Source organism: Peromyscus eremicus, chromosome 16_21, assembly GCF_949786415.1.
Source record: "Peromyscus eremicus chromosome 16_21, PerEre_H2_v1, whole genome shotgun sequence".
Lineage (NCBI taxonomy): Eukaryota > Metazoa > Chordata > Mammalia > Rodentia > Cricetidae > Peromyscus > Peromyscus eremicus.
This window is the reverse complement of record NC_081432.1, coordinates 30,389,127-30,404,651: the sequence shown is the minus strand read 5'-3', so window position 1 is coordinate 30,404,651 and position 15,525 is coordinate 30,389,127. Positions and strand designations below refer to the sequence as shown.

The following is a 15,525-nucleotide window of genomic DNA, read 5'->3' as shown; positions in this document are numbered from 1 at the left end:
ATTTGTCGATATTATTGCTTTTCTCAAACAACCAACTCTTTGTTTCATTGATTCCTTGTATTGCTTTTGTTTGTTGGTGTCTATTTATTGATTTCAGCCCTGAGTTTGCTCTTTTTTTTTTTTTTTTTTTTTTTGAGACCGGGTTTCTCTGTGTAATTTTGGTGCCTGTCCTGGAACTCACTCTGTAGACCAGGCTGGCCTTGAACTCACAGAGATCCTCCTGGCTCTGCCTCCTGGGATTAAAGGCGTGTGCCATTGCTGCTGTTGCTGCTGCCGCCACCAACGCCGCCGCCGCCGCCGCCGCCGCCTTCACGGCCACCCGCCAAGTTTGCTTATTTCATCTCCTTTTGATGTAATCTTTCTTTCTTTTACAGAAACAACAACGGAAGCAACAGAAAGCTTACAAACTCATCAAAACCAAACGACTCATGACTGAATGAAAAATAGGTCGAGACAGAAATTAAAGGCTTTCAAGAATAGGATGAAAATGAATACACAACATACCCAAACTTATGGGACATGATGAAGTAAGTTCTAATAGGCAAGTTCATAGCATGAAGTGCCTACATATATTTTTTTTTAAAAATGGAGCAATCTCATACTAGTAATTTAACAGCACACCTGAAAGCTCTAGAAAAAAAAAGAAAGAAAGATTACATTCAAAAGGAGTATCTGTAGAGACTTTCTTTGCATACGAGTACACAGTCAATTCTGAAGAAAGTTCCATGAGGTGCTAAGAAGAAAGGATATTCTTCCGTGTTTTGGTAAAATGTTCTGTAAGTATGTGAGGCCCATTTGGTTTATAACATCAGTTAGCTCCAGCATTTCTGTTTAGCTTTTATCTGGATGACCTGTCTATTGGCAAGAGTGAGGAGAAGCCACAGGAGATCTACAGAGCTGAGATGAGACTACGGGACTGAAGGAAAGGAGAGAGAACTAAAAATCTGCAGTTAGCCTACCTGTTTCCCTAGCCAACATCTCTATTTTAGTGAGCTCTAAAGTCTTGCTCTCCAAATACTAGCCCTGAACCTCTGCCACAGACTAAAGAGATTTTCATTAATGTAAAAAGTAGTAAACAGAAGGGGAAATGGTGATTTTTTTTCCTCCTTAACAACAAACATTCCATTCAGAGTTTTTCTCTTTTGTTTTCTGAAGTTATGCTATTCCTACTTCCCTAGAGCTCTGTTTTGTGGGTGTTTTGCTTGCATGTATGTATGTATGTCTGTACACCATGGACATGATGCCTTTGAAATACGGAGACAGCGTCAGATGCCCCAGAGCTGGAATTACAGACAGATGTGATCTGCCACATGAGTGCTAGGGACCAAACCCAGGTCCTATGCAAGAGCATCGAGTGCTCTTAACTGCTGAGCCATCTCCTCAGCCTCTTACTTAGTCACTTTGATCTCATTTTTCTGTTTTAAACTTCTATTGATTCTTTCAACATGTTTGGAAATCCTTTTAGAGTGGTTTATCCATCACTTAACTTGTACCTGGTAGAAATCACCCTGGGCATTACAAGTTTCAGAAAGCAAGGTCAATTTACGCCTACACAGCCACTCTGTTCTTACTGGTTTCAAGGCTCAGAGGCAATACTATAGGGAGAGCCCTGAAGCTAAGCAGAGAAGTGCTTGTGGGTCAGTCTGTGGGTCACACAGCTAAGAGTTAACACAAGAGTGAGTCGGAACCTAGAGTAAGGTTTGTCAGCAGCTGGAGGGAGGTCTTGACATACATCCTGAAAACTGGCAAGTTCGAGAGGAGAAGAAGGGCTTTGTGGGAAGGCAGGCGGACAAGAAAGCAAGCTTGAAATTCATGCAATGGGAGCAAGGATTGCAGAAGGCTTGTTTGATTGTGGGTACCGCCACTAGGCTAGAACTGAAAGGCGGGGTGAGGGGGTACCGCTTCCTACTACAACTAGTGACAGGCTGAGAAGCCACGTGCAAGTCAACCTGCAGCCAAAGCCCCGCGCACCCAATCGGCGGCGAGGGGCCGGACTGCAGGACACGCCCCCTAGCTCCCATTGCTAGGGAAGCGCTTCCGCCTGGCGGTCTGCGCCTGCGCAGTCTCTAGGCCCCGCCCCCTGCCCCTCCTGCCAGGGTCTCTCCCCCAGCCAACATGGCGGCTCCCTGTGTGTCCTGCGGTCGAGCGCTTTCCCGTCGGCTCTCTCACGCGGTTAGGGTTAGCCTCTGCCAGAGACCCGGCTACTGGATAAGCGCGGCGGCTGACTGGCAGGCGGGTCCCGGGTCCCAGGTAAGGTCCGGGGAGTTGGAGATGGCGGTCCGTGCGGTTGGGTGATGTGAGCCGGCTCCCCTTCCGGGGCTGCCCGCTGCCCGGGGCGGCCCCCGGCCCTGCGGTGTTGGGTAGAGGTCGGAGGTCACGCGTGGGAGCGGGCGGTTCAGCTGCGGGCAGATCCTCGTCCTGGGCGGTGAGGAGCTCAGCCGGGCGAAGCGTTCGGCTGATGGAGCTTAGCGGCTGCCTAGGTGTGGTGATCGGTCCCAGAGGTGAAGGGGAGCCGAACCCTGCCTGCTGCGACCCGGAAGACGTCCTGGGGGAAAACCGCTCCGTGCAGGGGACAGAGACTTTGCCTTCTGACATTTGGAGGGCAGGATTTTGTCCAGTTCGCTCGATCCTGAGGGCAGTGTGAAGCTGTGACTTTCCAGCTCGTGGCTCTGTTACCCGCTTATGCGGGTCCACTGCCAGGGTCACTGGAAGAGGGAAGAACGAGTTTAGTGTGGGCTGTGATTGTATTTAAGGTGTCTGTGGGGTGTTCCACCGGAGATTTTCAGGACACCCTTCGGTAGGTGTGTTTGTGACACAGGGGGAGACCTAACTGTGAAGTTCTGTTACCCTGTGGGCTAATTGAAGCCCAAGGAATAGTGCACCGGGAGGTGGTAGAACCGGAGTAGGCAGAGGGACAGGGCCTTCAAGTACAAACAGGCCAGAAAAGAGACCTCCAGGGACGGAGAATGTGCTCCCAAAGAAGTGGGGGGTTGGAAAACAGAACGTTGTAAATAGAAAGAGCACCAAATATTGGTAGAGAAATACTAGCACCAGATAGTGCAGAGAAGTTCAATACTGGATCTTAAAACTATTTTGCAGAATGACTGGTCATCTTTTTCTGTGTTGTTTGATGTTTTAACATAAGGCAACCAACCTGCCCATTGATCCATTAAATATCGTTTTTTGTTGTTGTTGTTTTTGTAAATTGGAAAAATGTGCTGGACATTTTTGTTTCTTCTATACATCTCTTTGGAGATATAATATATATATATATATATTTCCAAGACAGAGTTTTTCTGAGTAGCTCTGGCTGTCCTAGAACTCGCTTTGTGGACCAGGCTGACCTCAAACTCACAAAGATCCACTTCCTGAGTGCTGGGAATAAAAGTGTGCACCACCACGACCAACTGTTGAATATTTCTTTATACACATAGTTGCATATGAGAGGAACTGTAGCATACAGAATATTTTCATTGTGATAATGTGTGTATAGGGTAGGTGGCTTTCTCTCCCTCTCCTGCGTTCTGAACCTAGTGTCTACCCTTCTGTCTTTCTCCATATTCTTACAATTATGTGTAAAAATGCAAATTAAAAAAAAAATAGGCCCTGTTGGGTCACATCCCTTGTACTTTTTTAAATTATAGGGGAAATGCACATAAGATTTTTATTATGTCTAAAACAAATTCTGATTGCTTACTACTTTTTTCTGGCTAATGCTGTCAAAGTAAACATCTTGCTCTGGTTCTGTGCTTTCATTTCTGTAGGGAGATTTTCACATGTGAGGTTATTATTGCAAATGATAGGTATATCTTCAGTTCCAAAATTTCATATCACTATTCCCAACGGCTGTGTACAATTCTCCTTTTATCATTGAGATATGAGAATGTTCCTTTTTCTACCGTTATTCGGATTTTTAATTTAATAACTTTGCTTGTTAATGTTGCAGGATGGCATTGGTCTTTGCTAATATTTATTTCCCTGTCCACATCCACATCGGTATGCCAAATGTTTACTGAGCACATTTCTTGAACCAGATACTCAAATGTTGACCACTACCTATGAGAATTGATCCTTAGCACTCTCAAGGAATGGTTGTCTTAGGGCTGACCTCCCCCCCAAATTCCTGAATACCACCACAGCGTATATTTTGACACATTAAATACATCTTAAATAATAACTGAAAAACTTAACTCCTTTAGGTCCTTAATCATTCCATACACACATGCACTGTTCTTAATCACTTTTCTATTGCTGAGAAAAAACACATGACCAAGGCAACTTATGAAAGAACACATTTAATTAGGGCTTGCTTACAGTTTTGGAGGGTTAGTCATGATCATGATGATGGGGAGCATGGAGACAGGCAAGTATGTAGCAGGGTAGTAGCTAAAGCTAGAGCTTTCATCCTAATCCACCACCAGCAGCAAAGGCGGGGAGGAGGGAGGAGAAGAGATGGGGGAGGGAGAGACTGGGTTTGGCATGGGTTTTTGAAACCTGAAAGTCCAGCCCCCAATGTCACACCTCCTCCAACAAGACCACATCTAATCCTCCCCAAAACAGTTCTACCAGCTAGGAACCAAGCATCAAAATATTAGCCTATTGGGGCCATCCTCTTTCAAATGACTTCTCCCTCTCCCCTACACACACACACACACACACACACACACACGCACGCACGCACGCACGCATAAAGATATTTAGAAACCTTTTTTTGTACAGTGCCTGTCTGAAATGTTAATGTTTCTTAATGTTCATATTAAAAAACACTTATCTACTTCTGCATCCAGCATTAATAGCTGTATTTCTCTTGGGGCCCACGTTTTCTAAAACAACAAAAAAAAATGTAATGATTTTATGAGCAAATAAAACACTATGCAGCTAACTCCCCTCATTTCATATTTGGGTCATGTTCCATTAATTATGGAATCTCTTCAGAGGTCGTAAACAGCTTGAAAGGAGTAGAGGTAATAGAATAATAAAATGCATTTCCTAAAGAGTGTTTTTGCATTTTGTTTACACTGGTAAGTGTGTACTAGGTAGTGATATAAACAGAAATTGTGGGTAACGGTAAGATTTTTAAGAAACACTAATCCAATGAAGAAAAGGAAGCAAGCTTTACTTAGGTGACTCCTGGTTCTCAGTTGGGTCCGTTACTAGCTGACTTCCTCCTCTGTCATTCTTACAGTGTACCCGTTTTATAGTATGCCTCAACACAGTCTCGCATCTCTGAGCTTCCCAAATTTGGTTAAGATTAACAGTCATATATGTGAGTGACCAAAGTTTTCATAAAGAACACCCTTACATGCTCGGAATCTGTAATGTGCTGTGCGAGATTTACAGAAGGAAATACAGAAGAGCCACAGAAATGTATTTACCTAATTCATTGTAGAGTCAGTGGAGGGTTACAGAGGTGATTATGGGCAGCTTCCCAGGGGATGTGATAGTAAAGTGGAAGCTTAGCAGCAATTAGTAATTTCATGTATATGAATGTGCTTTATACATTACCTATAAATATTATGTAGTTATTATGCTCTAGAAGGATATAATTGCTCAAAGGTATTGAAAGGTACAGAATAATCGTAGTAGATTCTGGCAACAACAAATAATTGGTTAGCCACTTAGGGACCGAGTCTGAGATTGGAGTCATCAAACCAAGCACATTAAGGCCACACTTAGTATGCCGATCACTGAAACAGTGTGTTTTAGGAGAAAGATTTGTTCGCTTGTCAGACCACTGAACCCAGGAGAGCAAATTTCAACTCTGCCTCCTTGAGATCAGAGTGTATAGTATTTAGGAGATAAAAAAAACATGGTTGACTAGAGTGTAGGAAAGGTGATTGGAGGTGGGCGAAAGTGCCTCTGTGATGGGTGGTCTGTCATATCTAATCGCCTTCCTGGCTCTTCATAGAAAGTAGCTGTATTTTCTTTGTGTTGTGAGAAAATCTGACCAAAAGCAAGCTGGGGAGGAAAGGGCTTGATTGAGCGTAGAAGTTACAGTCCCTCATCAAGGGGAGTTAGGCCGGGAGCTCCATGCAGATACTGAAGACCACAGAGGAACACTGCTTACTGGCTCACTGGTTATGGCTTGCTCACTTTTGCTTACACAACTCAGATCCACCTGTCCCTCACTCCCAGCCCCATGGGGATGGCAGTAGCACCACACATAACTGGGCCTTGCTATATCAATCATTAATCAAGGAAATGCCCCACAGGCCAGTCTAATGAAGGCTGGTCCTCATTGCAGGGTCCCTTTTTCCAGGTGACTGTAGTTTGTGACAAGTTGACAAAAACTATCGAGCACATTGGCCATATTAGCATGAAGTCAAAAGGTCACCTTAGTAAACAGAGTTGCTGCTTACAGCAGATGTGAGTTCTTTCCTAATTCTTGAACGGCATCACTAATCTTGTGACCTTAGTGGTGTAATGTACAAACTAGAAAAAGAGCCTGCTTAGCTAGTAGTCTCTCAGATTAGTGGTGAAAGCAAGTAACTAAAAGCAGATGGGGTGAGAGCTAGTTTTCTTTCAGTCTCAGTGTGTCAGAGGGATTAGAAGTTTTGTTAAGTGTCATGTATACTCTGCTCTTTTAGGTAGTGAAGGGTTTGTTTTGTTACGTTTTGAACTTATCACAAGTGAACAAAATAGTGTTGGCATTATTGTGAACAGTTGGTAAGTTCCCTTTCATGGAAATATTACCCAGGAATTGAAAAACCCTCTATGATTATAGTTTAATAGAGTGGCATGCTGTTTTAGCTTTTTAAACTTTATAGCTTTTTAAATAAAAGTGGTAGAGACATTGCTATTTTGAAAAACATAGCTGCAAAATTTTGGTGAGATACCTTTTTACTTTTTCTTTTCTACTTAGCATTTTATTAGTACCTAAATCTTTAGTTTTCCCTAAACCCAACGTGATGTCCTTGCTAATTTGGATGATCTGCCAGAGAAGAATGATCACTGACATTTGATGGCTTAATCCTTGTATGTTATGGTTTCATAGTAAATTCATTCCTGTCTCTATGTACAGCATTTCTTCATTTTATTTCTCATGAGTTCCCAAGGATTGTAACATCCTGTTTTTAACACATTACTATGTTGGTCTAATTTTATAAAAAAAATTACTTTTTAATCAGTGGCCAAAAGTACTTGCAAGATGCATTTTAAAATTGACTTGCATTTTATCAGATGGCTCTATTCAGTTTTGTAAATTATTTTTCTTCCTTAGATTATTTTTGAATATCAGTATTATTCATACTGTATATTCACAAGTATATATACATCACACACACACACACACACACACACACATATATATATACATACATACATACACATACATATATGTTGTCTATCTGTGTTGTGGTATGTATGCTAAAGGTCACACTTTGGGCATCATATGCATGCTAGTTAGATATTCTGCCCAGTCCTTGAGTGTGTATTTTTAACTGTAGTTTATTAGTAGTGGGAAAGATAGCCTCTTTAGAGAGGTGTTTGTTCCCTTTAAGACGTTGTCCTGTCCTGGATATATTTTAGTGCATTCCTTCATTGCCCTAATTACTAAAGTACCTCTACATTAAAACTGATGTTTTCCTTATGCATCCATTTATAAATTTATTTTAAGAAAGCTTGGTGATCGATCCATACCTCCCGATCTTGTTCCCTCCCTCTCTTCCTCCCTTTCCCTTCTACCCATTCTATCCCCCAGGGGTGGCTAATGTTAAGCAGACATTTTGTTGTGTGACTTGTACTTGAATAGTAAGTACATCTCTAGCAGAATTAGGCTGTTTCTCTGCTTTAAGTATAGCTTCCCTACCACCACTGTAGCTCAAGTGAGTAATGGTTTTGTGATAGCATCACTTATGCTTGCTATAGTCATATTTCCCTGATGGTTGCACCCATAACTTTTTATAGTTATTGGGTTGTTTTAATCATTATTCAGACTTGGTCTGTATGTTTTATTTGATTGGTAAGTATGTTGAGTGTCTTAATATACGTGATTGTGGAATGAATATGAATGGTGAATTTTTTGTTGACAGTCTAGCAAAATGTCTTACTAAATGCAAGCAGCAGCCATTTCCCCTTCATGGTAACACTTCATGAGGAATCTGGTGTTTGGGTTTTTTGTTTGTTTGTTTTTTAATATGTTCCCGAAGAACTGTGACCTGGGACACCTGACCTAGCTTCGCCCACCTAGGTAATAATTCTCTTGACATCTTAAACATAAGAGACAAGATAGTGGTGTCTCAGTTAATCTTAATGACCACGTTCTGATTATATTGAACCTGTTGTGGATCATCAGAATTTGTTTTTCCTTGTCAGAGAACTCCTCAGACCTGCCTGATTTTACATATAGTTGTGTAGTCTCTTTTTAATTTTTTTTAAGTGAGGCTGATGAGATGGTTCAGGGGTTAAGAACACTTGCTGCTTTTGCAGAGGACCTGGGTTCAGTTCTCAGCACACACATTGAGTGATCACAGCTGCGCATAACTCCCATTTTCAGGAGATCCAGTGCCCTCTCTGGCTGTGGGGACCTGCATGCATGTGGTGTACAGACAAGCAGGCACACACACTTACACATTTAAAAAAAAAGATCCTGGAAAGAGCTATCAAAAATTACAAAAATAAAATGCTCATTCATATATATTAATTATGCATGATAGGTTTCATTATCACATTTCATACATGTAACTAGTGACTATTGACTGTTATCCCCCTTGTCATCCTCCATTTACCCCTTCCTCTTCTCAACTAGCAGTCCTTCCACTGCTGTCTTGGTTTATTTTGGTTTTTTGATCCAGGGAGTTTCATAAGGGGTGTTTCCAGGAGCGCGGGCACCTTTTACTTTGTTAAATCAGGGAGCTTTCTTTTGCTTATATCCAGAAGCTTCTAATTGATACAACTACACATCTGTTCAAAGAGGTTACTGTAATTCCTCTATGGGAGTCCTTATATAGTTTCTTTCCATTCACATTTTTTTCTAATATGAATTCAGTATTTACCTTTTTAAAAATTCCTCATTATATTTTTCCACCTTTCCTATTCAAAGTAGCAGCACAGTCTTCTTTGTTCCCCTTTTATCCAATTAAACTAAAAAGAAACCGCCTAATATTGCTATAATACCATTAAAGTAATGTTGACACTGGCATTTGGCCAAATTTGGGACATCATAGCTGTCAGGATGTGTCTGCCTCTTTGGCAGCCAGCTTGATTGAAATTATAGTTATCTGACCCACTGATTATCTTTAAAAAGAAACAAATTTGTTACGTTGTGTCTACACTACTCTTGAACAAAAGTCTGATGAGAATTCTGGCATCATGGCTCTGCACTTGGACATGGCACCTGTAGCTGATTCTGTAAGGATTGTTTCATGGTGCAAAGAAATTCTCTGTTTTGTTTTTCATTCAACCTCACCTTAATGGACTGTACCAATGAGTAGTAGGCTCCATTCAGTATACATGCTTTTATGTGAACTCATGGCTGGAATAATTCAGAATCTTTTTTTTTGTTTTGTTTTTTGTTTTTTGTTTTTCGAGACAGGGTTTCTCTGTGTAGCTTTGCGCCTTTCCTGGAACTCACTCGGTAGCCCAGGCTGGCCTCGAACTCACAGAGATCCGCCTGGCTCTGCCTCCCGAGTGCTGGGATTAAAGGCGTGCACCACCACCGCCCGGCTAATTCAGAATCTTTAAGAAGAAATGTATTCATTGGGCTGTTTCTTGTGGATGTTGTATTTTTATGTCTTTGAGAAAAAAATGTTCCAAATTAGGGACATCTCTAAAAGTCTTTTAAGTGAACAGGAAAAACTTTTGTAAATATATTTAGGCCTCACGTTAAAATTAGGAAAGCTGTCATCTCATGTCACAAACTCCAGAGAATATGATTGACAAGTGAAGAAAGAAATGAAGTGAGGAAACAAACCTTCAAGTCAGTGATCAGCTCTTTCACTTGAGAAGATGCTAAAATGTAGGAACCAAAGAAGCACAGGGAGAGCGGCCCAGATACATGGAGATCCTGCAATGGCTGTTCATCCAGCTGTGGAAGCACAGCAGCAGTCCTTGCCTTCCGTGGTTCAGCTCTTCGTGGTCGGCTTCAGTCCCGGAGTGCTTGTCTCTCCCTCAATAGTGAGACCACACTCACAGAGCTTTTTCTGTTCCCGCATATAGTTAGACTTGTCCGTATGATCATGAGTTACTGTTGCTAATTTGCGGTGCTACTATTAGAAGTTAAGTATGTAAGGAAATAGTAGATGAGATTTTTGAGCTATCTGTGGTTTCACTTATCCCCTGGGGGCTTGGGATGTTCCTCTCTAGATAAGAAGGGACCAAAAAAATCTTATTTTGACCATAACCATGTCTCATCATCAAGGACATTCTTAGAAAGTTTGAGTGAGGGACAGCTCTGTGAGTTGGGCCATGTCGGGCTATGCTTGAGGGAGGCTGTTGAAGCATGGAGTTTGAAGACAGACCAGCAATGAAGCTAAAGATCGAGTGTCTGCAAGAGTAGGCCTGATACTGCAGGAAGTGGGAAGGACTTGGAAATGAAGAGTTAAATCAGCACTGCACAGAAGGCAGAGACCAGGGGCCCTACAGACCAGGAGAATTTGTGTCTGGAGAAAGGATCATTGCCATGACTGAAGTGCAGAATATTTGGGGAAAAGTGAGTGGGTATTATCTAATTTCCTAAATAGATAGAAAACAAAAAATGTCAAGATGAATGATGAGGCCAGTGTGAACAGGATATTTTCATTTACTAAAAAGTCAGATTACACACATGTACACACACACACACACACACACACACACACACACACTCATACACTGGCCTAGAGTTTAAATGAAAAGTACAGACATTGATATTCCAGGGCAGTGTAAGTAGGAGGTTGACAAGGTCGCATTATGATCCTACCAAATTAAATTCAAGGTAAAGTGATTACCAAGAGTGGCAAACTTTTTAGTGCTGAAAGGTACCATGTGCCTTAGCATGCAGCTCTCTTCAACTCCTCGGCATACAAGTTGATGTGTGGTGATATATTGTGTACCCTAATAAACTTGCCTGAGGAGGAAAAGATGATTGACCAATTATTACAGACACAGAATGGATGGAACTCTGGTTTACACCAGTGTGAATGCTTGTTTGTAGTTTCTCTGTCTACACGTTAAATACTGTATTACTGCCTTCTGAATGGGAAGTATTTGGTCCATCATACCTCCCCTCTTAATCATCACAGAGAATCTCATCTATTTCACAAAGAAAACAGTAGTCATAAGGCATGATTTTACCTCTCTGCCTATGACCCCTTGGCTATAAGCTGTTTCTTTACATGATAGAGTTATATTTATATAACATTAATTAATACCTGTCATTTCCCATACTCCCCGGTGTATGAGCATCATCTGTCAAGCAGCTTTGACTTTGTTAAAAAGATTTATTTTTATTTATGTGCCTGTTCGAGTATATGCCATGTATGTGGGTACCTCAAGTGGCCAGAGGGAGTGTCAGGTCCACTGGAGCCAGAGTTACAGGGTGTTGTGAGCTGCTTGGTGTGGGTGTTAGGAACTAAGCTCCGGTCCTCTGTGACCTGGACCAGCAGGTCTTTCTTCAGTTACAGGGTCCTGAGAGAGGACGAGGCGATCAAAAGGTGAGGGGATAAGAAAGTTTGGGATCAGGAGGTCTTGCTTAAGCTATGTCTTATGCCAAGCAAGCTTATTAAAAACAGCTTCTTACATACAATTTTGTATGAAAAAATGAGACAGAGTCAGCAAAAAGCCAGCATACTATGGGACAGAAGTTACCGGGATGCTAACTGAGCAATGTTACACAAGGGGAACACAGGATATCTCAAGGACTTCTGAGAGGAGCCCATGGGCCTTGGGACTGATAACCAATAGCCCTGTAGGGTAGGAAGAGTTGAGTTCTCAGGATTTGAAGTCACAGCTCCCCTAAGGCCCTGGCCTCAGGCCATTACTGGCTCAGCCAAGTGTATTCCTGGTTTAGAAAAGGAGCTATGGTTCCTTCTCCATACAACAGGGTCTCAGGGAAAGCCTAGGATCAGCTTAGGCTTCAACACTCTGGAAAAGCAGCAAGTGCCCTTAACTTCTGAACCATCTCTCCAACCCCAGTTTTGGTTTTGTGTGGTTGTTTGTTTGTTTTGAGACAGATTCTAACTGTACAGCTCAGGCTAACTTCAAACTTGGCATCCTCGTGCATATAGGAATTAAAGGTTCCTATGTGTGTTGTCACGCCCAACTTCAAGTAGATTTTAACAGACACATACCTCTATCTCAGATCTCTCCTGTGTACATCCACAGAGCCATCTGCTTCCTGGAATGTTCATCAGACATCTCACTCTGAGCTTTCCTGCAGTGGGACTGTGGCTTCCCTCCCTGACTGTGCCCTCCTCTAGACTCCTTTACTACAGAGCATGGACTCGTGTTTACCTGAGGCTCAGATCTGCTGCCTATTATGCTGGCTGCTGGGAAGTGTAGTGGGGGTAAACTGAGAGAGGGTCTTCTGGGTTGGTTTGAATCAGGGGTTCAACTGCATTTGAGAGCACTGTCCTCACCGTGGTCAAAACATCTGCTTGTAGTGTGTGCAGATCCTTTTGGCATTGACACCATTGAAATAATAATCCACTGTATTACTGTACTTTGGGCCCCAAATTCATACGTTTGCCTGGATTTTTAAAGCAGAAAGCATTTTTATTTTAATTGCCTACATAGGTAACAAGATTCTCCATTGCTGAAATTAGAGTTGGTATCATAAAAACAACCAGCTAAAAGAATATGTAAACTATTAAACACATTAGATGATAAAACTCCTAGATTGGAAAAATGGCTGCACTAGACTGTGAGCAAGGGGATTGAAATAGACTCTCTAAAACAGGCTGACTCTGGTAGACCTCCCATCCCACAGGGGACGCTTTTTGAGTTTACTGAATGCTCAAAACTACAGCCAGTACTCCCTCTGTATATGTTATGCTTTTCCCATTACATATCTACAATAAAGTTTGCCCTATGAATTAGGCACAATGAGAGCTTAAACAACTATAACTAATAATAAAATACAGCCGTTATAGCGGTATAAGTTAGGTGGATATAGCTCCATCTCAGAATAATTGTATCACATTCATCCCTTATCCTCAAGTAACTGAAACCAGGAAAAGCAAAACAAGAGGAACTTCTGTGAACCTAAGCCACTGATGGTCTTGTTTTTACTCATTGATAGTAACACTTGGTAAAGCATTGTATTGCGAGAATATAATTGTTGAGTAATTATATTTTTCAAAGGTGGAGCTCTGCTTTCCTAGCAAAAATAAACTAAGGTTTTATGCAACTTTAAATTGCTGTTTCTTACCCGTTAAAGAGTGGGTTAAAATAATTTTCACCCAGTTAATTCAGAGGCAGTTCAGAATGTAAGTTTTATTGTTAATTGGGTATTGTAATGTTTTATCTATTTTTTTTTCTTTCATTTTTTTGTAAGCAACCTTAGTGGTAAATTGCTGTAGAATGTTCTGAATTTAAGAGTCTCAGAAAGGAAGGAGAAAAATGTGGGAGGGATGGTCTTTTGTGTGTGAAGCAGATTTTTAATGTACGTGAGACAAGAACTGAAAGTATTACTAAGATTTTGACTTTGAAGTCAGAGTATTATTAGCGGTGTTTAAATTTGCTGGGGCAGCCATAAGAGGGTTCAGTTCAGGTCTTAAGACAGACTATTTTTATATTGTCTTTGACACTGTCCATTGAAGGCGAGGTGTTGATACCTCGGAAGGAAGTTCCTCGTGGTGTGGCGTAGAAGGACCACCACCAACAGCAAGTGTGATGACTGTTGCCTCAAGAAAGACAGAAAAGCCTTCCTTGTAGTTAGCATGTTGAGCCAAGTTTACTAGAAATCTCAGTTGGAGTGAAATGACTTCCTTATACTGTCATTTTCTTTATTATATCAGTTTGGTAAAATAATATATATGTGATATAAGATATATATGAGGGGGAGAATAAAGTCCTAAGTCAAACCTACACTTTTGTGTTTCTCCTTCAAACTAGGCGAGTGCCCACAAGACCATGATACCACCCCCAACTCTCTTGTCTGCTTGATTCATGTATTTGCCTGTTTGTTTGAGAGGTCTGTTTATGTATCCCTAGCTGTTTGGAAACTTGATATGTAGACCAGGCTGACCTCACTCACAGATACTACCATCATTACCACCACAACCCCCAAGCACCTCTGCCTCCTGAGTGCCAATTAAAGGCATGCTGCCTGGTTTTTGTATGTTTGTTTTGTTGTTGTTTTGTTTTTCAAAACAGGGTTTCTCTGTGTAACCACCCTAGCTATCCTGGAACTCACTCTGTAGACCAGGCTGGCCTCGAAATCACAGAGATCCGCCTGCCTCTGCCTCCCGAGTGCTGGGATTAAAGGCGTGTGCCAGCACTGCCAACATGTTTGTTTCTTTGTTTGAAGTGGTGCTTTTCTCTTTATTTCTTATACATCCAGTATGACAGCTCACTGTCAAGGACCAAACAGTACCAAATGTGGTGGTCACAGTCAAGAGGCGCAGATACTGCTCATTTTGGCTCTAATGAGTTGAGATGCTCTTGAATCAATGTACTTGTAAGCTTTTGCACAGAGATGATTAGGTCTAGAACCTTGGTTGGGAGACCTTTTTTCTTTGTTTCTGAATGCCTGTTGACTGAGGATGTTTTATTTAGAGACAGTGACCTGCTAAGTATATCACTGTTTAATTTAAAAAACTTTCTTTTCTTTCCATACCCTTAGCTATTAAAGCTAATACATACCACAGTTGTAACATCAAAGAAAAATGTCCAAGCCTCAAGACAGGTATCGTATACAGAGGATTTTATTAAAAAGCAGATTGAAGACTTCAACATAGGGAAGAGGCACTTAGCCAACATGATGGGAGAAGATCCAGAAACTTTTACCGAAGAGGATGTTGACGTGAGTACAGTTAACTCTGATCAGAGAGTGTTTCTGCAGAGCTGTGGCTGTGGGCGACACTGTCCTTGGCATAAACTCTTTGGCTCTGTAAAGTTTACATCAGGTTATTGGAACAAGGGAAGAGACCTCTGCTGTAGTAAGGTGGAACATACCTTTTCTTTGTCTTCCTTTCTGAGACTTCACATTATTTGAGTAATTTTTAAAATGACTTCAGCTTTGGCTTATTTCCTATTTGTTTTCATTATCTCTTTTCCCCGCGCCCTTCTCCTTGGCTAGAGTTTTTTGTTTTGTTTTATTTTGTTTTTAATACTTGGAGCCATGATTTCAAAGAGACATGCCACTCTATTTGAAGCCTCACAGAGTTTGGTAAGTTTTAGGTCTTATTAGAAGTGAGTGGTTTTTTTTATTTTGATTCAAGGTCATAGAAGCCACTGAAAGTTTGGGAATGTTTTGTTGTGTAGTTTGATGATGACGTGTGTGATAATAGAAGTCAAGGAAAATCCCTTAAGTAAGTCTTGGTCAATGTGGTTTTTCAGTTTTCAGAGTGAGGGTATGTTCTACATATCGACGTCCTGCCTGCATGT

General features: G+C 41.5%; 1 protein-coding gene across 1 annotated transcript in view; it reads left to right on the top strand.

The window, feature by feature from the left end:
• The first annotated feature begins 2,072 nt into the window (after positions 1-2,072).
• The window catches only part of Mrps9 (mitochondrial ribosomal protein S9), a 52,384-nt gene continuing 38,931 nt past the window's right edge, over positions 2,073-15,525 (top strand). Inside the window, exons 1-2 of the mRNA XM_059281658.1 lie at positions 2,073-2,250; positions 14,762-14,941. Coding sequence (XP_059137641.1) covers positions 2,116-2,250; positions 14,762-14,941 — 315 coding nt within the window. The 5' untranslated portion in view covers positions 2,073-2,115. The remainder of the gene's footprint in view (positions 2,251-14,761; positions 14,942-15,525) is intronic.